This window comes from Euphorbia lathyris, chromosome 2 (genome assembly GCF_963576675.1).
Source record: "Euphorbia lathyris chromosome 2, ddEupLath1.1, whole genome shotgun sequence".
NCBI classification, from domain to species: domain Eukaryota; kingdom Viridiplantae; phylum Streptophyta; class Magnoliopsida; order Malpighiales; family Euphorbiaceae; genus Euphorbia; species Euphorbia lathyris.
Genome location: NC_088911.1, coordinates 90,238,452 through 90,262,090, shown reverse-complemented (window position 1 = coordinate 90,262,090; position 23,639 = coordinate 90,238,452). Strand labels below are relative to the sequence as shown.

The 23,639-nt window shown below is 34.6% G+C and overlaps 2 protein-coding genes and 1 long non-coding RNA gene across 7 annotated transcripts; 1 reads left to right on the top strand and 2 right to left on the bottom strand.

Annotated features, from left to right (window-relative positions):
• Positions 1–9,114: 9,114 nt before the first annotated feature.
• LOC136218902 (protein ULTRAPETALA 2-like) lies at positions 9,115–15,746 on the bottom strand. 4 transcript variants are annotated; one of them, XM_066006074.1, is made up of 8 exons: positions 15,552–15,746; positions 14,347–14,983; positions 11,363–13,272; positions 11,231–11,258; positions 10,946–11,125; positions 10,040–10,261; positions 9,630–9,942; positions 9,115–9,539 (listed from the first exon to the last, which is right to left on the bottom strand). In XM_066006074.1, exons 5-8 carry the CDS (start codon positions 11,061–11,063, stop codon positions 9,365–9,367), a joined length of 828 nt encoding a protein of 275 aa, XP_065862146.1. In that variant the 5' UTR covers positions 11,064–11,125; positions 11,231–11,258; positions 11,363–13,272; positions 14,347–14,983; positions 15,552–15,746; the 3' UTR covers positions 9,115–9,364. The 4 variants fall into 4 exon arrangements, with proteins under 4 accessions (XP_065862146.1, XP_065862145.1, XP_065862144.1 ...); XM_066006073.1 differs by having other exon boundaries at positions 13,136–13,272; XM_066006072.1 differs by lacking the exon at positions 11,231–11,258 and having other exon boundaries at positions 13,136–13,272.
• Positions 15,747–17,660: 1,914 nt separating this feature from the next.
• Positions 17,661–20,545, top strand: LOC136218901 (uncharacterized). 2 transcript variants are annotated; one of them, XM_066006069.1, is made up of 7 exons: positions 17,661–18,226; positions 19,145–19,285; positions 19,370–19,483; positions 19,577–19,750; positions 19,854–19,969; positions 20,107–20,164; positions 20,269–20,545. In XM_066006069.1, the coding sequence occupies exons 1-7, from the start codon at positions 17,756–17,758 to the stop codon at positions 20,269–20,271; spliced, it is 1,077 nt and encodes a 358-aa protein (XP_065862141.1). In that variant the 5' UTR covers positions 17,661–17,755; the 3' UTR covers positions 20,272–20,545. The 2 variants fall into 2 exon arrangements, with proteins under 2 accessions (XP_065862141.1, XP_065862140.1); XM_066006068.1 differs by having other exon boundaries at positions 17,662–18,226; positions 20,266–20,545.
• A 300-nt stretch (positions 20,546–20,845) lies between these two features.
• LOC136218728 (uncharacterized) lies at positions 20,846–22,020 on the bottom strand. Its single transcript, XR_010683914.1, has 3 exons — positions 21,837–22,020; positions 21,461–21,570; positions 20,846–20,947 (listed from the first exon to the last, which is right to left on the bottom strand). It is a non-coding gene; the product is annotated as an uncharacterized lncRNA (long non-coding RNA).
• Between the last annotated feature and the right edge of the window lie 1,619 nt (positions 22,021–23,639).

Genomic DNA, 23,639 nt, shown 5'->3' with positions numbered 1-23,639 from the left:
GTGCGGTTTCCCGAGCTACCATTACTGTATTATCAGGAGGAGGCCCTCATGGTGATTAGGAATTCAATTGGTAAAGCGATTCGTGCAGATAAGAATACTGTTGGAAAGGCTCGAGGGACGTTTACCCTTGTTTGTGTGGAAATAGAATTAAATAAACCAGTTGTAGCTTAATTTTTCCTCAACACACTAGTTTACCATCTTGAATATAAGGGTCTGTATGTTGCCTGCACGAAATATGGTCGTTATGGTCATGGTAAGGAGACATGTGTTACCCCCGAGCTTGCTATAGGAAAATATGCATGATGTTCCTAACTCTGATAATTTGCAGAATAGTCTCGTTGGTCCTTAAATTGAAGTGGTTCCCCATGCCCAGGTTAGGGATACTAGTAGTTGTGCTCAATAGTCAGAAGAAGGCTGGCCTATGGAATCTGGTATAAGTGAGCCGTATGGTGAGTGGATGTGCGTGCCAAAGCGGAAGTATACACCCAAAAGTAAGAAATTGGATAACGATAAGATTACAGTAGATACTGGGGTGAAAACTCACATAAGTTCATCTACTCCCATCTAGTCTCAAGAATGCTAGCTCTCCGACTCAAGCTAAGTTAGATCTAATGCCCGGCTGCTTAGATTATCTAGCAGACGCCATTCGAATTCAAATTCCCCCAATGTCTTTGAAAGCTTTCTTAATAACATCTCAGACTCATCTATGGATGTGGAATTTGCTCGGAAGGGTAAAAAAATTCAATTCAAATTGATAAATTCTCAGGTAGAAGTAAATGTAGTCTTCCTGGGATTAGTTTGAAGGAGCCTTTAAGCTTTCAGGATCTTAATGTAGAGTAGGTAATGAATGGTTCATCCATTGTCGCGGGTTCGTAGCATGGGCTTCCCTCCTGGTCTGCTCTTCTTCCACTCACTTAATGATTTTGTCTTGGAATTGCTTTGGAGCCGGCGATAGTGCATTTCACCGGGCTCTTTGTCACGTATTATCACTTTTTAAACCTGACATTCTTGTTCTCTTTGAGACCCGTCTCTCCTCTACTAGGGCTGAAGCTCTCCATCGAAAGCTAAAATTCTCCAATGTTGAGGTTGTTGATACTGAGGGTTTCACTAAAAGGATATGGTTATTTTGGAATATGGCCGCAGTTTCTATTAATGTTATTTCTTAGGATAAACAGCTTATTCATGCTTTTGTGCCTTTGATGAGTGGGGTCGCTTGGGGATGTTCCTTTATTACTACTTTTTTTTATGTTCGGCCTTAAATGACCTTCAAATGCAAGTTTATGACTGATATGCTTGCGCTCCAAAATAGCATTGATTGCCCCTGGGTTCTGATCAGTGATTTTAGCTGTATTAAGTGCTTGGATGAGAAGCAAATAGGGGCCCCTGGAGTTCTGGATTGTTGCCCCATGTTAGCAAGATGGATCAATAAGATTCAGCTAGTTGATTTGGATTATATGGGATCGAACTTCATTTGGTACCGAGGTTGCATAGTCCAAACTAGGGTGGCATATCGTCTTGAACGGGCACTATGTAGTTCATAATTTAGGCTTAATTTCCCCGAGATTGTAATGTAGCACCTCCCTCAGAATCAGTCGGACCATGTGCCAGTCTTGCTTAATTTGAATTTCTAGTCCACTGGTTCGATACAGAAATCGTTCCACTTTGAAGTAACCTGGCTACATCATGCCGATTTTGAGAACTTTCTTGGGTCTATTTAGGACGGGTCGACATTTATCTTGGATGGCTTGATGGAGCTCAACCTAAAGTTGGTTGAGTGGAATAAATGGGTCCTTGGTAATATCCAGTGTTGAAAATAAAGACCATCATAGAATGGAGGGGGTGCATCACAGTCTCCCGGCTCGGGTTACTAGGGGATTGCTCTGGTTGAAGCGTTGTTGGGGTTTTGTGTCCTATAGACAATTGTTGTAGGATATAAACTATTTGTAAATGAATTGTTCATTACCATTTGTTTTATAAGATATAGTAAATTAAACTATATAAAGGCATTAATCTTTTTTCAGAACTAATTAAGTCAAATAAAAGAAATCCCAAGTTTATTTAAGTGATCATAAAGTGATCATACAAGCATGAAGTGAGTCTACACTTTATAATAAGTCAATAAACTTAAAACCAGCCCAAGTCAAGTAATATGTAAAAGGGGTTGACATATTACTGTTGAGACTTGCATGTAACTGTGTTTTCTGTCGAGACAGAGAGCCGATCACACAAGCTTTAGATATGGAGATATCTAGACAGTTACATGGATCCGGTGAAGGAGTTTATTAGGATTGGGACCTAACTTAAGGTAAAAGTATGGATAGATTTATCTAAGTGTCAACTGTTCATCTCATTGGTGTTAGTATGTATAAGTAATCCTCAGACTCAAACAATCATTAATTAGTGATTCTGGATTATGGAGTGTGATGCTTTGATTCTGTGCGAGCACGATCCACTATAGGGGAGGCCCTAGGGTGTGTGTAAGCAGGGTTGGGTATCATATAAAGTAATTGCAGGGTAGTTAAGGTTAGATTGAGCATTCGTCACTCTTGATAAGTAGGAGACATATCCAAAGGGTCACTTGTGGTGAATTGACTGAAATCCTTGCAAGGTGATAGAGTTAAGAGTAGAAATGGAGATTTCACGTAACTTATCTTTCAGAGTTAATTCCACCTGGACAAGTATAACAAACTCTTCATTATATGTAACATGACACGTTTCATGGTGAAGGATATAATTAATGAAGGATCGAATTATACTGGACCTAATATGGAAAGGTAAACGTCAGTATTCAACCTGACTTCTTATCGCACTGGGGAAATGTCTAAGGTTCTGCTAGTAACAGCCCTCAAAGTCATTCTGTTATATATAAGTTGAAAATTAATCAGGTTGAATTAATTCCAATAAATATATACGGCTAGCAGCGATAAGAACCTAATGGGTCGCACATAGGACTTGGAATCGGGGGACGGAATGGTAATTAAGAGAGAGGAAGTATATGAACCGAATTTTATACATTAGGGATGAAATACTTTAATTGATAATTATAATTAGATTATGATTATAATTAAATTATCTGATTATGGGATAATATTAATTAGAGGATTTAATGTGATTATATCTCTAATTAATTAAATCTCTAACATAAATAAATATCTAATTAGGATTAGGATTATTATCTATTTATATTAAGATATAAATAAAGATATATTTATCTAATTAGTAATCCTATTCGGAAAGGATTCTAATTAATTAAATTAAATCCCTAATATAAATAAATATCTCATTAGATTAGGATTATCATTTATTTATCTATATTAAGATATAGATAAAGATAATGGTAATATTTATTTATTTATTTATTTATCTATTAGTAAACCTATTTGGAATATGATTCTAATTAAGTGATTAAACCTAATGTAATTAGGGTTAATATTTGAAGGGATAATTACTAATTTGACCCAATCAAGGACCCCAATTTATATATCTAACCCACCTTGCCTCAAAGTTACCAAATTAGACATTTTCACCCATTTTGGACAAAACTAACCTTAGCTCTATTTGATGAATCGATCTTCTTCTTCTTCTTCTTCTTCTTCCTCCTCCTCCTCCTCCTCCTCCTCCGCTTCATTCGCTTCTTCTTCTTCTTCTTCTTCTTCTTCTTCTTGTTCTTCTCTGTTTCAACTTCTTCTTCAGTTCATCTTCTTCAATTTCTGATACCAATCGTTAGCGATTTTTGAGATTTTTGACAAATTATGTTCAATTTCCCGTACAAATGGTATATTTTTTGCTTATACGCTTGCTTTTCTCGTTGGTTTTGCCTCTTTCTTCATCTTTAATGGTATCGTTTCAATTTCCTCTATTTTCCATAAATTTTTTTTTCATTTTCGTCCATTATTGTCGCATTTGTGACGAAATTGTCGCATTTTGTCACAAATGCGACAAGAACTGTCGCATTTGCGACGAAATGCGACAGTTCTTGTCGCATTTGTGACGAAATGCGACAATTTCGTCACAAATGCGACAACAATGGACGAAAATGAAAAAAAAAATATGGAAAATAGAGGAAATTGAAACGATACCATTAAAGATGAAGAAAGAGGCAAAACCAACGAGAAAAGCAAGCGTATAAGCAAAAAATATACCATTTGTACGGGAAATTGAACATAATATGTCAAAAATCGCTAACGATTGGTATAAGAAATTGAAGAAGATGAAGAAGTTGAAACGAAGAAGGAGAAGAACAACAAGAAGAACAAGAACAAGAAGCGGATGAAGCGGAGGAGGAAGAAGAAGAACAAGAAGCGGATGAAGCGGAGGAGGAGGAAGAAGAAGAAGAAGAAGATCGATTCATCAAATAGAACTAAGGTTAGTTTTGTCCAAAATGGGTGAAAGTGTCTAATTTGGTAACTTTGAGGTAAGGTGGGTTAGATATGTAAATTGGGGTCCTTGATTGGGTCAGATTAGTAATTATCCCATATTTGAAAGACTATAAATAGTCCCTATACCTATGAATTTCGGCTATGGCATATTCAAGAGGCTAAGAATTTCTTCCGACTTCATCTCGTCTTAATTACTTTTTCGTTTACTCTCTCTTTGATCTCGTGTCGATTCTTTTAGAGGCAATCAATATAAATTGCTATTCATTGGTTGATTACCAACCATTTTATTTTTTTATTGATTCCATTATTCATGAAACACGGTTTCGAAGTTGTGGGCACTTCGTTTGTAACAGTAGATTGATCTTCAGAAAATGTACACTTGTTTAATCCCTCTTTGTATGAAATAACAATTAACAGATCTTGGGAAAAAAGAAATAGATAAAATTTTATAATTCTGTTGCGTCTAGGCTTGTCTATTTTCCTTCGGTGTCTTGCTTCATGAGTTAAATGCGGTTCTTCTATAGGAGGAAATGATCTAGTTCCAAAAGTCGCGAGTAAAGTGGCTCAGATATGGGGACATGAATTCCACCTTCTTCTATACGTTGATGATCATTCATGGGCGACGTAATAAAATCGAGTGCCTACGGGATGCGAATGGGGCTTGGGGTTGGGAAACTGTGACCCTTCAACATATGGTAACTACCTTCTATGAGAATTTGTATGCGGAAGAGAATCACTATCGACCTCATCTTTTAACTGTGTGTCAATTTCCCGCATGCTCTTTCGGCTTCCGTCATAGGTTTATATGCAAATCGTTTCTCTAGGGATAATATTCGGGCTGCTCTTTTTGATAGGGGGCAATTCAAGGCGCTAGGGCCCGATGGCTTCCAAGCCATCTTTTACCAACGCTTCTGGTCACTCCTTGGTATGCTATTCACTAACTCAATTTTACAGGCTTTGGTTTTAGGAGTGATTCCCCTAGAGTGGAATAACACATTTCTCATTGTTATCCCTAAGACTGAATCTCCCGAGTCAATTTCTCAATTTCGACCCAGAAGCCTTTGCAATTTTTTTTGTATAAGGTCGTCACCAAGTGTGTTGTGAATTATTTGAAACCTTTCGTCCGATCAATTATTAGTCCTACTCAGAGTAGTTTTCTTCCTAGATAATAGATTTCTGATAATATTATCTTGCTACAAGAGATAATTCACTCTCTTAAAAAGAAGAAAGGCAGTTGTGGGTGTATGGTTTTGAAGCTGGATCTGGAGAAAACTTATGATAAAATTTCTTGGTCTTTTTTGCAAGACACCCTCTAGGTCCTGGGTTGGAGGCGAGCCTTGTTTCTCTAATCATTTCTTATGTCTCAGGTCCTACAATGAGAGTTCTGCAGAATGGGGAGCCACTTAGTCCCTTCTCCCCGTCATATGGACTTTAACAAGGGGACCCTCTTTTCCTGTATCTCTTTGTCATGTGCTTGGAAAGACTTGGGCACATGATTACTGATGCAGTGAGCTGAAGGAGTTGGAAGTCGGTCAAATTGTCTCGAAATGGCCCAACCCTTTCCTATATTTTCTTTGCAGATGACATCGTCCTAATGGTTGAAGCTTCAATGGATCATGCACTCTTGATTCAGGAAATTTTTTGCGATTTCTCTAGCTGCTCGGGGAAAAAGGTTAGTCTTACTAAATCTCTGGTTTTCTTCTCCCCCAATATTGATGATACCGATTGCCAAAGAGTTTATAATATTCTCGGCATTGCGAAATCTCTTGATCTTGGTAGATATTTGGGTATGCATGTAGTTCACCAACAGGCTTCAAAGATAACTTATGGCTATGTGCTGGATCGAGTTCATGCTAAGCGTGCATGTTGGAAGTCTAAATGTCTCAATTTTGCTAGCAAATTGACCCTCGTTAAGTCTGTTACATCAGCTATCCCAAATTTTGCTATGCAAACTGCAATGCTTCCTCGCAGCATTTGTAGTAGGCTAGATTAGCTCAATCGGGGCTTCTAACGGGGATCTTTTTGGGGGGGGGGGGGGTGAGCACAAACTTTTTTCCGACCCTAGTGATGAGCCTATGTTACATTCTTGCTAACAGTTTTGTGTTGCTGAACTTTACACGTCACATTGTGCGGGATACGAGCTAAGACTTGGACCTCGTTTTCTACATTCTTTGGCTTATTCTAATTCATTTTTATCAAAATATTTTTAGATTTAATCTTTCTGGGATTTTAAAGTTCTCGTTTACCACGTTGATCTTCGATCGGCTACCAAGATCCCGATCGGCGACCTTTGACGGTTTTTGGGCAGTGTACAGTTAGTTTTCTTTGCAGTTTTATCCCATTTCCACTACTTAAGTGGAAATAAACCGACAAACGAGGGGGGGAACAGTTTTTAGTTCAAAAAGTAAAAAAAAAAAAGCGAAAAAGAAAAGAAATGGAGTGAAACCTAGTGAAACTAAGTGAAATTGATTGAAAGAAATGAGTTTTTACACAATTATTTACCATTTTAGCCACATTTGAAGGTTCCAACACCCAAATCAAGCATCGTTGCAAACTCATATAGTAGAAAAACACGTTTATCACAGTTGTTTTCACTGTATTTCAATTCCGAAGCCACTAAACTTCTAGAATTGGTCTTTTTGGGTTCATAATCTCTCATTTCATTGGTGAATTTGGGTCCAAGTATGTGAAATCTTATTTTTTGATCTTGTCAAATCACTGTTTTATAGGTCCGGGTTTACGTTTTTTGCAATTTGTTTACGTTTTTTTTTTGCACTTTTTGTGTTCATTTTGCTTTCTGACATGTAAACAGAGAATCTGTCTGTAAGTTAGTCACCGATCAGGGACATAGTCTTCGGTCGACGACCCTTGTTACCGATCGGGCACCTTGTGCCAAATCGGTGACAAGGACAAACAGACAGATTCATGTTTCTGTCCGGGTAGATTAGGTTTATTTCGGTAAATTTATTATTTCTGTTAAATGGCTAAAACCAACTTTGAGATAATAAGGGTATTTTCGTCCATTAAAGATATTAAAGAAGTTAGATGGATGAACTAAGTTTTGGACATAATTGCATGCTATTGCTAGATCTTAGGTTTGAGTGAGTCCTACTTGATCGAGTCTGGTACCGTAGTTAAATCTGAAAGACGGATCGTAATGTCCTACATCTAACGTTTATTATTTTGTAGGTTTAATAGATTTATTTTTTTGGGCTAGAACTGTGAAGAATACAAAATTACTAATAAAGCTCTCCAAATTGAACTCCGTAAAGTTGTTTTGGAGAAAGTCATTTATTATGGAGAATATTTTATTCTCAGAGATAGTACAGTTTTCGTCTCCATCCAGGATAAAGACTTCTCATTTAACTAATAACGAAAAAGGATTCATCATTAGACGAACTCTACAAAAATATATGGGCATAAGTCTTGACCTTTATTTCAAATCTTCAACTTTTAAAACCTGGAAAAAATGGCTAACCTTATAGATCAACGTGTTCTTATAGATAAGATGCAGGGGCCCTATGGAAACAGACAACTAAGTCACCGAAACATAAAGGAGAATTACCTGTGATGTAATCTCCAACATGTATAATTGAAAAAGTTGCTTTTCTTTTGAGTATACGTAGAGATAAGACCTATGTGGCTTACCTTGCTAGGTGTTTGAAAATGTTATCTTATCATCTTACCATTTCAACACTTAAAAAGATAAGATTCCTTACTTACTAGAAAACGGGATTCCAGACACCATTTTTCTGTGTACTTTAATTATTGTATCATTTTTTTCTTTTGAGTTCACAAACAACACTAAAGGCACCAACTTTCTTATATAAAAGTTCTTCATATTCAGAGAGCGAGAGAAAGCATGAAATAAACTTGTGTGGTTTTTTATATTATCTGCAAACTCTTAGACTCATTATAACTTACTTGCATTCTATCACAGTTTGGAGAGAAAAAGTTCATATTGTAAGACCCATAGAAGACTATCAAAGGCGACCGTAACACAAAAAATTCTTCAACCTTTGAGCATAGAAATAATCTATTTTGTTCTATAAGTAGTAAATTGGTATAGAAACATATTGTATATGTTTATATGATCAGTGATTACCCTCATCTTGACTGCTTTCATTTAGATCACAGTATTGGTAAGGATCCAGTAATAAGTAATAGGACTGTTAAATACTATTGAGAAAACTCTTTAGAGACATTCTAAAAGGTTAGAAAATTTGACTCTAAGACAAAGCGGTTTGAAAATTATTTTCTAAAAAAACAGAGCTCCATTAGACTTTGTTGTTAGTTCAAGTTATTTAAACAAGTACCGGAAATCAGAAGAAATTAAGAAGGATAGAGAAAAAACTTCACAAAGTTCTTACATTTCTGAGTGTGTTTTTATTTTCTTATTGTATATTACATTGTAATTTGAATTATGTTTATCCTCTTGAAGCACTTGGTAAGCTAAATGGTATCCAAGCTTTAAGAAAACAGAAATCAATGTGTTATTTACATAAAAAAAAAAATCTGTGAATATATATATGTAGAAGAAATAACAAATTTAAGAGAATAAATTTGGAACAATTGAAAAAAAAAAGGCTTTTTTTGTGGAATATTTGTGGTTTCACAAAAGGTATATATAAAATCAACCAAAAGAGTCCCCCATGTAAAGAAATACTTTGAGAATAAATTGGCTTTGAAATTAACTTTGTAAATAGCACCAATTAAGTCATTAATCCTACAAACAGTCCCAAAAATATGGCCACATATCATTCTTCAAAAAATGGAACAGATGAATTATTATAGTTCAATCCATATTCCATATTCCAGAGTTTCTGCTCAAACAGAGCTTACTGCAATTATGAAACTTGTGCTCATCAACACAAGATTTACGCTCATCAACAAAATCAATACATAAAGTTATCCATAAAAAGCCAAGTTTGAAAGTACATTCTTCAAAAGATGAGAAATACTTCTGCAGATTTCTGGGGAGCTAATTAAGGTTCAGCGTTTTGCATGAAATCAACACAGGTTCGACAGCTGCAGTCGACAAACCTGCACATGAGACAGCCAACACAAACACAAGAGGTGCAGCCCTTGCACGATCCAGTCCGAGGACAGCCTCTGGCCTTCTTCCGGCTAGCTCTCTCTTCCTTATTTTCACAGCTAATTCTGGAACAAACATACAAACATACATTCACATAATTATTCTATAATATATACGAAAGAATGTGATATTAGTTAGGAGATTTCTTAGCTTACTTGTTGTAGGGATGGTCCGCACACTTCCATGCTTTGTTGAGCAAAGCATCATGGTAACTCCTGCATTGGTCGTTGCTGCGGGGACGAAATCTGCGCTGTTTATTGCACCTGAAGCAAGTGATGAACTCATCGCGATGGAATTTTTTTTTGACCGTCCCGCTTGCCCCATTAGCTAGGTGGTTGTAATACTTGAACAATGGTGTCCTCCACAAAGGCACTTTCTTATTCTTCATTAGCACCCAGATATTGCTTTGCCACCTTCTCCTTCCTTCCTTGTCTGAATGCTTCTCGAATTCATGGGGCGTGACATTCTCTGCATTCATTCATTCATTCATTCAATTTTTACTATCATGCATTTTCACTCAATTTCAAGAAAGAGAAATAGAAATACATGAGGAAGAGAAAAATACTCTGTACACAGGCAGAAGTGCAATCACAGAAGAGAAGAAATTGGCCGTTAGCATGAACACGAAGTGTTGCAGTGGTGTCGCCGTACCTTTTGCTGGTGCAACCACACCTAACTTCAATGTAATCGCTTCCTTTAGCGTATCCAACCATCTCTTTTATTTTCTCCTCCGCAAATAATGTTTCACTCCCATTTACTACTCTTTCCCTCCCTCTACTGCTACCTTCTGCATTTGCATTTTTACATATAATATAAATTTGGAATAAGGAGGTTATTTTTGTGCAGGCTAACAAACAAATTAAGCAAAGAAAGATACCAAGTGAAACAGAAACTGCACGTATGCCTACATTGGCATCTATCAATTCATGCAAAGCCCTTCTTAATTTCAATATAAGAAAACTGAAATTAAATACAATGGCTTCCAACTTTCCACTCTATAACTTTCCAGTACGAAGTTTATTTTAGTTTGAAAGAAAAAAAAAAAAAACATTACTTTAAAATTTGGAAAAGAAATCCCATTTCAATACATAAATCTATCCATGTCACCATTGACAATTTGACTAGAAAAAAAAAAGATATAAGCTGATGTAGCAAGAGAGATTATATAATACATCTGCTCTGCATCATGTTTCGCTTGAAAGCAAAAGCATTCAGTTTTTCGAGAAATTTTACAATACTTGCTTCACCATATTTCGCTTAAAAGTAGCGTTAAGTCTTCCCCCAATCAGTACTTTCCACTTTGCAATTTTTGCTTTTAATTAAATCCCCATACCAAGATCCAATTACACCAAAAATGTACTCTAATAGGAATCACTTCAAAAATGTACTCTGCTTTGTAAAATGAAAACGGAGGCAACGTTTTAAACATTAAAAAATCATAAACATGAAAATAAAGTGCAAGCGAACAAACCTGTGTTGGAGAATGTTTCCTGCTGTAATCCTCCCAACTGAGCATGCATTTCATCTTCTTCTCCATGTCGCTCACTGTTTAAATCTAACAGATATTTCGTAGAAGCAGATATCTCCATCGCTGAAGAATTTGGACTTTTTTCAACTTCAAAATTGATTATCTAGGTTACAAACACCTTAGCTGCACAAAAGTTACAAATTCAATCATATTGAAGATTCAACTCATCAATTTACCTGCAAATAAAACTTATAAACAAGTGCCACATTCAAAATTAAACAAACTGACATTTGTGTTTCGACTTCCCTTCAGCCTCCTAAATAAACAAAAAAGAAACAATGAGCACAAGCAAGTAAAAAATTGGCCAAAGGCCCAACCGGGTCCCTAAACTATTAGGAGAAAGTCAATTAAGTCCTCCACCTTTCAAAATCAGCAATCCACCTCCTCACCCCTCCAATCTTCCTCAATGCAGTCCCTCAGTAGATTGGTGTTAGAGAGTGTATCTCACTCCTCCTTACATGAGACTGGAATTCTATTTGGAGCCTTTAAATAATGGTATTGTCTTCTTCAAATTCTTCAATCTCTTAAATATGTATCATGTCTTACGTGTAGGCCTTAATTTCTAACAATCACCTATAATTTCTACATCTTGAACCTGGCATGCCACTTTCTTCAATCTCCCTCACCACTACTGACTTCTAGATTCGAATACATGAGGCTTCAGTTGGTTATTTCACTAAGCCCTTCTGCAAATTGGTTAGGAATCACTTTGGGTTCCAGTTGTCTGTACTTTAATTATTGTATCGTTTTTTTTCTTTTGAGTTCACAAACAACACTAAAGGCACCGACTTTCTTATATAAAAGTTCTTCATATTCAGAGAGTGAGAGGAAGCATGAAATAAACTTGTGTGGTTTTTTATATTCTCTGCAAACTCTTAGACTCATTATAACTTACATTCTATCACAGTCTGGAGAGAAAGAATTCATATTGTAAGACCCATAGAAGACTATCAAAGGCGACCGTAACACATAAAATTCTTCAACCTTTGAGCATAGAAATAAACTATTTTGTTCTATAAGTTGTAAATTGGTATAGAAACATATTGTATATGTTTATATGACCAGTGATTACCCTCATCTTGACTGCTTTCATTTAGATCACGGTGTTGGTAAGGATCCAGTAATAAGTAATAGGACTGTTAAATACTATTGAGAAAACTCTTTAGAGACATATTCTAAAAGGTTAGAAATTTTGACTAAGACCAAGCGGTTTGAAAATTATTTTCTAACCAACAGAGCTCCATTAGACTTTGTTGTTAGTTCAAGTTATTTAAACAAGTATCAGAAATTGGAAGAAATTAAGAAGGATATAGAAGAAACTTCACAAAGTTCTTACATATCTGAGTGTATTTTTATTTTCTTATTGTATATTACGTTGTAATTTGAATTATGTTTATCCTCTTGAAGCACTTGGTAAGATAAATGGTATCCAAGCTTTAAGAAGACATAAATCAATGTGTTATTTAAATAAAAAAATCTGGGAATATATATGTAGAAGAAATAACAAGTTTAAGAGAATAAATTTGTAAGAATTAACATCCACTGTTAAAAGCAAAATTTGAAAGATATTGTACACTTTCAAGGAATAAAGAAAAAAAAATATGGTAAGGTTAATGAGTTAATCTCTGACAGGGACAATTACCAAGTCATCTTGAAAGTTTATACGACAACTATATAAATTTCCCTATTTTTCATATTTGATGTCAGGTCCAGTTCTGAAAAAAAGGCTTTTTTGTGGAATATTTGTGATTTCACAAAAGTTATATATAAAATCAACCAAAAGAGTCCCCCATGTAAATAAATATTTTGAGAATAAATTGGCTTTGAAATTAAATTTGTAAATAGCACCAATTAAGTCATTAATCCTACAAACAGTCACAAAAATATGGCCACATATCATTGTTCAAAAAATGGAACAGATAAATTGTTATAGTTCAATCCATATTCGATATTCCAAATTCAGAGTTTCTGCTCAAACAGAGCATACTGCAATTATGAAACTTGTGCTCATCAACACAAGACTTTGGGTTAATAGTTTAAGGGGTTGGTTAGGCCTTTGACCTAAAAAACTACTCACCAGAAGAAAATATATGAAAAAACAAACAAAAAATTAAAATTTTGGAGAGATCAAACCTGCTTTTGGCGCTCACCAGCACGTTCCAAATATTCTTCTTTGTCGAATTTTTGTTCTGCTGTTAAATTAGAGGATAAAACTTACGCAGTGCAGTCAAGAGGATCAAAGTTAGGCGCTTCTTTGTCGAATTTTTGTTCTGCTGTCAAATTGGAGGATAAAAGTTAGGCAGCGCAGTCGAGAGGATCAAAGTTAGGCAGTGCGTCAAAGTTTGAATTCTTATGAACTCATTTTGGTTCTATGTGATATTTCTAGGGGAGGATGACAAATGATGCTATAGCCTCTCACCTTTCCGCGTCTAAACAAAAGGCGGAAGTCCCAACTAAGAAGGATTGCATTACTTCCTTATGGGATTAGCAATGGCTTAATAAAAAAAAAGGATTCAAAGCATCAAAACGAAAATCTGTTTATATTTCTCCATTTGGAAAGTGGAGAGAATTAGCAAATTTAGGTAGTTGTCAGAGAGATTAATTTTCAGATTTGTAGGATATTAATATTCAGATTTATAGGATATTAATTTAGGTAACTTTCAGATTCATAGGATATTATAGGATATTAATTTAGGTAATTTTCAGATTTGTGGGTATTAATTTTCAGATTTCTTTGAAAATCTCCTACAAAATCACTGGTCTACAGATTCAGAAGAAGTAAATCAATGACAAAAAAAACAGCGACAAGAAATGCACAACGATGAAGCAATACATGCTTACGAAAAGCATTCATAGTGACATACATCACAATTAAATACCACAATATTTTCTTTCCATTTTAATTAGACAAAGGGTGACTGCCTAATAAACTGAATCCTTTCAGAACATATACCATCAGTGATTTCTATTTAAGGTCAAGTATTCTTCAAATTCAACCAGCAAAGGAAACCATTACTATTTTAGTACAAACGATTCAATGCATTTTGAAAATGAAATTCATAACATCTAGATTCAAAATTAAGATAATAACGACCTAACAGTAATGCAAAAGGGTTGATGCTTAACTAGTAGAAGAGTATATATATTTTGGTAATAAGTGTGTTTTTTTGGTTTATGCTTAACTAGTAGAAGAGTGTATATATATATTTTTATTTTATTTTATGCGCCTCGCCTTGAGCCTTGAGCCTAGGCTCCAGGAACCCTTGGCGCCTTAGCGCGCCTTGCACCTTTAACAACTATGTGAAGGACACAAAAGAAAAAAGAAAAAAAGTTCATACTGTTACCTCAACTGTTCTACACACGTTTTAAGCAGCTCTTGATGATTCCCCAGCTTTTCTCCTCATAGGAGGTGTTGATGATTCCCATGCTTTATCAAGTAATGCTAAGTAATCCAATAAATTGCTTCTGTTTGATATCCATAAACATTGGACTGCCACTTCCCCCTTTCTCGTTTAAATAATAAAACCCATAGTTCCAGTCCAAGGTTAGCCGCTCGCACTTGAATACTTCCTCCACTTTTTCTCATTAATAAGATACATAACCTGAATATCATCATCCTCATCATTCCTATCATCCTTAATACCCCTGCAATTGAAAACTCGAAAGCTAATTTCACCAAAGACGACATCTTTCAAGTCAAATACTGTCACAACAGTCCGATTGATTTTACGGGACAGGAGATCCAATACAACGAACCGTTAACACAAACCGGGTGATCAATGGAAGTGGAGAAAGGTCCAGGATGAGCAATAATCTTCCAACAAATGTGTTGGAGAGAGTAGAGCTCAGCCTGATTTATTTGATTAATCATCAAAACCTTAATCAGAGATTTTATCCACAAAGCGAAAACTAAAAGATAAAATCGTCCTGGATAGAGTTGGATTTCTGAATGGAAGCAATTTCATCTCCATGACCGTCCATCTGTGTAATGAAACAAATAAACAAACGTATTATATATCATACTAGTAACTTACTGATTTAAAAGTAGTATATTTAGAAAGTTGTTATAAATATTAAAGCTTGTGGAAGTAGAATTGCATAATATCATCTCTCTTTGGGCATATAATGTTTGATAAGAAAAACAAAGATGAAGATATTCATCCAATCATCTTATTTGGATACAGCAGCACTCATGGAAATTAAGATTACAAAATCCTTGAAAAGTCACTCACTTAAAGTCAATTGTGTGTGAAAAAGATGATGTTCCCCTTACTCTATTTATGATCGACACCCTCAGCATATGTAGAAAAGTTTCAGTTGCTTGAAATTAACTAGTAATACCAACATGCAAACCCAACTATTTAGAGCAGAAAGAAACCCTATCTCTCATGTTCAAAAGGAAGAAACCACCCTTTTTAATCTAGAGCAACTTAATACATAAATTACAGGAAAATTCAGTCAAAAAATTGGGGAAAATTCGAAATAGGGTTGATACAAATTGCATTTTTAGAAGCTGAGAAATTTCAGTACCATTACTAAACTTCCCTACCTGTCAATTTCATCCTAGATCAGCTTCAAACTTGACCTGATAGTTATAATCTTCACTGTGGAGAAGAGACGCAACGGAATCTTCATTGTCGGACCAGAGATAATCTTCAAGTTGCCATTTTTTTTATTCTTAGGTTTTCTCTTCTTTTCTCTTGCTTTTTTTTTTTTTTTTTACAAATGAAGTTACAAAAAACGAAAACAAGAAAAGGAACGGAAACAAATCTTAGGTTTCCGACCATGTTAAATATATTCGCTTCTTATCTATTATTTTATTATTATTATTATTATATTAGCAATTATTATTATTATTATATTAGCAATAATGTAAGAGGAGAGACTCATCAATAATAAATTATTAATAAAAAATGAAGTTATGAGTCATTAAGAGATGGAGATATGCTCTATATTAATAGAGAGGATTGTGAAGCTCTTAGTGATTTGAGGAGCCACTAAGAGACTGTTGGAACTGATTTTTTATTCTTCATTCTCAAATTTTAGCTTAAGAGCCAATTTAAGAAACCGTTGTAGATGCTCTAATACACTAGATCATCTCAAAGTTCATAGCCACAACCATAGTACTTTTTTAATAAATTTTATTTTGTTATGGTCTAATGCTACTCCAGGTTAAGGTCCAAATTGATCATTTTACCCCACAACTCATCGAATATCTTATTTACTCCCTTAACTCCATAAAAGTGGTATTTCTCACCCCTTCAACTTGTCCAATTACCCCCCAACTTATCGAATGTTTTATTTATCCCATTAACTCCATAAAACTGGTATTTCTCACCCATCCATTTTCATTCTCGAAGGTTAGAATTGACCGGTGTAAATGTGTTTGAAGTCTGACTTCTCAAATGCCACGTGTCAAATTCGGTCAATAGCATACTTTCATATTAGTCATTTCACCATAATAACATACCTTATCGCTTGTCATGACAGGATTTGGAGCCGAAATTTCCAAATTAATGGAAAAGATTCGAATTGCAAATGAAGAACAAAACACTTAACTAATAAATCGAGTAATGAATGAGATAAAACGGGAATGGAGAAGATTATGTTCAACAGGAATAAAGAAGAAAAAAGAGGAATCATGAAGGAAATAGGAATTAGAGATTTGGATGTTAGATTTTAGGGATTTTTATATAAAAAATTGTTATCGTTAGTACCTAATTTTCCACACCCACGCACTTCATGCCTTTGTAGCATAAACACACAAACAGTTACTGCCACGTAGGATCACAAGGGGTGAGATAAGACCAAATTTACTCTTAATATTATTAATTTTATTGGAAAAATACTGATATAATTTTAATGTAAGAAATGTAAAACTTTGTCCGTATTTTAATTTATAGTAATTTTTTTACCTAGATAATTTATAGTAATTTTAGATAAAATAATAAAACATGGATTAATTTTGACCAAATAACGGTATATAGAACATACAAAGCTTCTTATTTTTATGCTTATTCATAAATTTAGATTCATTATCTATTGTATTTAAGAGATTTCAAACGTATAATGTAACATGCCATCTATTCGCTAGAACAATAGTTTGATTATACATAGTATATTAATACCCTAGATTTTAAAATATGCAATGTACCATCAAATTATCAATGTACATAATATCATACTAAAATTTCTTGTTATATTTTACTATTTTATTAAGCTTGACTGGAAACATATGTCTTGATTTATTTTATCTTTCTCAAAGGATTTAATTTATATTTTTCATAATTAATTTTGTAAGGACATATTTAAAATTTATATAATCTATTTTTTCAAACAAATCTCTTGGTTCCCACCTTTCCTTACAGAACATCGACATGATGAAAAATAAAAACAAGTTGTTTTCGAATTTCATTGAAATTTATGGCTGAGGTTAGTTACGATGTTCTAATTTTGTGGACTGGATTCGTTATCTTAACACACTTAAGACAACATACAATGCTACCACTTGCTTTTGGACCAATCAGAGCTGAATATACATCCCACATGAAAACGTCATCTTCACCGTCAATCCAGAATTATACAGCAAACCTAGTATACTTACAGTAGTCAGGAGCACACTCGAACACAAACTTTCAATATACATCCAGAATTCTCTCACAAGTTCCGACTCGGAGAAACGACTAGTTAGTTTTGATTGATAACTCGGTCAACTAAACTCAGTTCCTCCCAACCTCAACTTAGAAGCCTACCATGGCTTCTCTCCACACCATTTCTCCCCATAGTCTCCTTCCTCTACCCAAATCCATAAAATCCACTTCAAAAATCCTTCCCAATTCCCAATTCATTGGCTCAAAGTTAACCCATGGCATGAATTTATCGAGAAAAAAACAGAGAACTGATAGCTGGGTCTTGAACTCTGTTGTTCAAGAAGAGCTTGATTTTATCCCAGTACAGAGTGAAGACTTCACAGACCAGCAAGAAGAGGTGGTTATGAGCCAGATAGAGATTGAAGGGACCGAATTGGCGACTCAGGTGGGCCAATTGTCTTTTGAAGGGTTTTCTTCCGCTTCTAGTTCGGGTATTGAAGACGATGGAGAAGCAAGACAGAGAGAAGTAGAAATGGATAGGTTAATTGATAGGACTATAAATGCAATGATTGTTCTGGCTGCGGGTTCTTATGCCATTACCAAGTTGCTAACGATAGATCATGATTACTGGCATGTAAGCATAAATGCATCTCCTTTGTGTGTGTCTTTTTACATTGCAAAAGTAGGCTTTGATTTATGATGTCTTATGCTCTAATTTTTACTGTTGGGACAGCGTGTAATTCTAACCTGCTTGAATCTTACCATTTTTATCATTTTTTTTTTTTTAATTTAGAGTTGTTTTTGTTGTAGAAGACTTGTGCATAAGCTTTGAAAATTTTCACTTTAGGTACTATGTGGTATAGGTTTATGAACATTCTTTCTTTGCCTTTGCTTATTCTAGTTCACTTGATATATGAATTGAGTATTGAGTAGGTTCTTTTGTTGTATTTTTCCACTGGATGCCTAACTTTTGGTTCTTCACATGTGTATGTAAGATGTATAATTGGTAAGGAGATACTTCAAACTTCTGATGATCCAGAATTTTTATGTAGTATATGATCATATGTAGTAAGAGGTGGAATATGGCTTAATTGAATAGGTTTGATTAAAAAGGTCAGTTACAATGTTTCTGAGGTTGATTCGGCATGCAAATGAGGTAGAGAACTTAGGTTTATCAATGGGAATTCAGTTACAAGAGGAGGACTAATAAGATTTTAAACAAGTGTTGATGTGCAGTAAAGAACTAATGCCATGGAAGTTGAAACTTTTTTATAGGAGACTTGAACTGCTGAAAACATGGTTGATTCTGAATTTGCGATAACGAAATCAAAGACTTATGGGTTAATAATGCCAGTTTATATGGACCATATGGTGGTTAAGAAACTTCATTAGATGCTGTTGTTTATGTTTTGGAAATTTGATGGATACATATATGACTATTACCACAGAAAGAAGCATTGCAGAATGAGGATGTGATTGGTTTGTTGTTGAATTGATCGAATGCTCTTATCTATTAGTTTTATGTCTCACATCTTTGCTTTTGTCTTATCAGGGTTGGACCCTTTTTGAGATAGTGCGATATGCACCTCAACACAATTGGTCTGCTTATGAAGAAGCTCTCAAGACGAATCCAGTTTTAGCAAAAATGATGATTAGTGGAGTGGTTTATTCAGTAGGGGATTGGATTGCACAGGTTCGAAAATGTTTTGAGATATAAAAGTTTCCTTTTTATCTTGTTGATTGTTCTTTTTACTTATTTATTTTGGATTTTCTACAGTGCTTTGAAGGTAAACCGATCTTTGAATTTGACCGTACACGAATGTTTAGATCAGGTCTTGTTGGCTTTACATTGCATGGTTCCCTTTCACATTATTATTACCAGTTCTGCGAGGTAATTCTGGCATTTTTTATGTTCTTCATTCGTTTAGCAACTCATTGAATGTAATTCTGAAATTGAAACGAACTATTTCCTTATTCATTTCAGGAGCTTTTCCCGTTCCAAGATTGGTGGGTGGTTCCTGTTAAAGTGGCCTTTGACCAGACAGCATGGGCAGCACTTTGGAACAGCATCTATTTTATAGCATTAGGAATCCTCCGTCTCGAATCCCCCTTCACCATTTTTAGTGAATTGAAGGCTACTTTCTTCCCTATGCTGACAGTAAGACAACCTTCTGCCATTTCCCCCCACATTTAGTAGTTATATTGGCTGTTTAATGCCTATCATTCAAAGGCTTAAAGCATTCATTGATATGATTTTACAGGCAGGCTGGAAGCTTTGGCCATTCGCACATTTGATTACATATGGTGTGATCCCAGTGGAACAAAGGCTTCTTTGGGTTGACTGTGTAGAACTCATTTGGGTTACCATACTCTCAACGTAAGCACTGTTTCGAATTTTCCTCAACTTCCATACATTTAGCATAGAAATATTTATTTTTGTTTATGCATCTTCTTGCTACTTGATATTGCGCTTGCTCTAACTAGGTCTTAACATTGCAATGTTTTCTTGACCAGATACTCGAATGAGAAATCAGAAGCAAGAATAACCGAGGCAGCAGAAGCCAGTTCTGAGGTATATTTATGTTTACATTACAAGGTCTTACTAGATGATTGTAGATGCAGAAATAGCATTTCCAAACATCTGCTAATTCATCCTATTACATTCATTTACAGCAGTAGACTGTTCAAAATGATCAGAAGCCAAGACTAAAACATGATGAGTTGGCCGTAAAGCGTTGGGAGTTGAATCATCAATGCAATTCTAAATACTACTCTCCTGTACTATAAATTGTATTCATACTGTGTAAAGTAGGGCTGAGAAGTTCCTGGTTCATGCTAAACTGTAAAGATGACATAGCATGCTACTTTTGAGATTTCTATAGAATCTTCATGTAGCGATCATTGTTTTACTTCGTTGGAAGTAAAAAGAGAAATTGAAAAATGCTCCTAACAATCATTGGTCTTAGCTAACACTGTTTTCCTAATGATTAACCAGAAGTACAAGCCTTAAACTGGTAGATGATGTCCAATTTAACAACTCATACAAATATTCAATTTAATCAGTTACCAGCCTGAGCAAAAAAGATAGCATTTCTAGACTTCGCTAAACATTGCAAGCAAGCAAGCACACAGATGACAATTTTAGACTCCATACGAACATATGTTTTTAGAGTTGAAAGAAAAACATTCAAATTTCTAGTTATGGTCTAACCAGCATATAGCCATATATGTCTTGCTCACAAAATATCAAAATGTGTTCATCTGTAGTAACAATTGAATACAGCAGCTTTACGTTAGATTCTTTTCGGCAACCAAAAGGACTTTAATCAACACTTACAGCATCGGTATTCCTATCCTACAAATATTAATAAAAGAGAGAAAATGATTAGATAATAGTTAAGATTTTGCTAATAGATCAGCAATATGAAGAATTTTATCTAGCCAGAGACCAGCAGGTAGATATCAAAAGATCATCATATCAGTTTTGGTCATAATTATCAATAAGCTATACATGTTTTGGTCATCAATGGATTTCCAAAACTACTTGTATGTTTTCGAGCCTGGGTTTACACTTGACAACATGAAAAATAAGCTCGGTTCTTGCAACCCAAATATATAGTATATATATAACTGATTGAGAAAAATTACCAACTCCAAGATTATTTAGGTCTTATTGTCCAACAAGTGATTCATGATATGTTTCAAGCTAATCCCAAGATTGATGCATTACCATCACATAAACGAAATTATAGAAACCAGAGAGTGCATAAGAAAACAACTTCATTGCCAAAGGTGAATAAAAAGGATGTTTGTTAAAGCAGAGCCATTACTCACAGAACCAAACATCACTCAAATATTAAACGGATACCTTCATTGCTCTGCACTATTCGCATGCTTTGAATATTTCCAATCATCAGCTTCACTTTCCATTTCTTGATCCCCAGCTTCACCTTTGTTTTGTTTCTCGAGTAGAAGAGGCTATGCACATGTTTAAATAGAAAAAATAAGATTTTATAGTTTAATATCCTCCAGGAATTCGAATTGAGTGAGTAGATCTCAGCACTGAAATTGTGAATATAGTTTATCACTAAAATTTTATAATCCTGGTTAACCAAAACCCGTAAGCCGTCCTGTTGCTAGAAGGCTCGAGAATCTGGATCTAAGAAGTGATATAAAATGTCGAATTGAAGGGTTAAAGAGGAGAAACTTCTCCTCAAATAGATGATGAAAGAGACAGACTATACCGTTGCAAGAGCAGGCGACTCTAAAGCTAGAAATGAGATCGGCAGAGAGACGGAGTATCTTAGACTCGAACTCATCTTGATTGTTTTTATTTTTTTTTTATGAACTCATCTTCATTGTTTAAAAACAATAAGTGGCTATTACTGTCATATTCATTAAATTCGTGATAAACAAAACTTTGAGTATTTTTAGTGACAAGGGTTTGCTGGAGATGGCTTGAAATGAAATTAGGGCTTCTAATAAGGGAGTACAATGATTTGCAGACGCAACTGCATCTGATGATGGAGTCTATGGGCATCCTCAATAATATCTCTGCAACTATATCTGCTACAAAATCCCACATTCTCGCCTTTTCCCCCCTCTGTTTTCAAACTCAAAAAGAAAAAGATAAGCCTAGGTTTTATTAACAACATCCGTTCCGATTGCGTCACGTGACAGCAACATATGATGCAATTGAAGTGTGTTACGACCGTTATTCCGATTGCGTCATTGTGACGCAACACATGACGCAATCGGAGCGGGTGTTAGGCAAATGTTGTTTCGAATGCGTTATGTGATGCAACACATGACGTAATCGAAGCAGGGTGCGAGTGAATTGTTGTTTCGATTGCGTCATGTGATGCAGAACATGATGTAATTGAAATGAGGTATTAATCAAACGTGTTTCTAGTTTCAAAATTACTTAAATTTACTTTTTCTTCTTGTTACTTTTTATTTATTTATTTATTTAATTTTATTTGCTTTCATCCATGTACATCAAATTTGTAAAAAAAAAATTAGATTAGATTCTTAAACGAATCAATTCGTGCCTACAAAAAAAAACTTTTTTTTTTGCGTAATTAATAATTTAACTATTAATCTTTATCTAATATTTATTATATATATTTGTTGTTATTGGTTGGGTTTTCGTAACTTTTATCCACTTTCAGTAATTACACGCATGGCCTCTAAATTTTCTCTTATTTTAATTATGAATCCTGAAATTCAAAATCAAATATTATGACCGATGTCCACGTTACATGATATGGACTTTTGTGGAACTCACATTTATAGGGAAAACAACCGTGTAGCGGATTCGTTGACCCGATATGGCTTAGCTGCAGACAATGGCGGAGCCGGGACTCATACATCGGGGGGAGGGGGAGAGGGAGGGGGGGGATCCCCTGTAGGTAGAATTTTTTTTTCAATAATTTGATTTCTGCTGAAAATGTGTATTTATATACAAAAGTTTTTTTGGAATTTTTTTTTCCCGATATGTTCACTGTTCACTAGCAATTGCTTGAGCTAAAATCTAAAAATACCTAAATTAATAGTATTTTATTTGATTTTTTTTACCGCATTTAGTTATAATGAGATTCTTAGTTTAATTTATAGTTTAAGTTTATCATATTTAGTTATAATATGATTTTATTTAGTTAAATTCAAAACTCCCTAAATATCACAATATCAATTCAGTTAATAATCCCCAATATAATAAATAAATCATAATTTAAATTAAAGTAAATAGAAATATTTTAATTATACCCTAAATTAAAATTTCCTAAATTAATTATAATTACTAAAAAAATCTCTATGCAAACAACATATTACTATAAATTAGAAATCTCACAAAACAAACCCCAATTTAATAATCTCTAATTTATAAATTATAAAACTAAATCTAGAATTAAAATAAACAATGAAAAAAAATTATTTGAAGGTTGGAAGTTGAATGAGAATAAAAAATAGTTAGGCAATTGAAATTTCAAAAAAAAAATGTGGAGTAATTTGGAAATTTTTTCCCAAATCCATCTCTAATTTGTGTA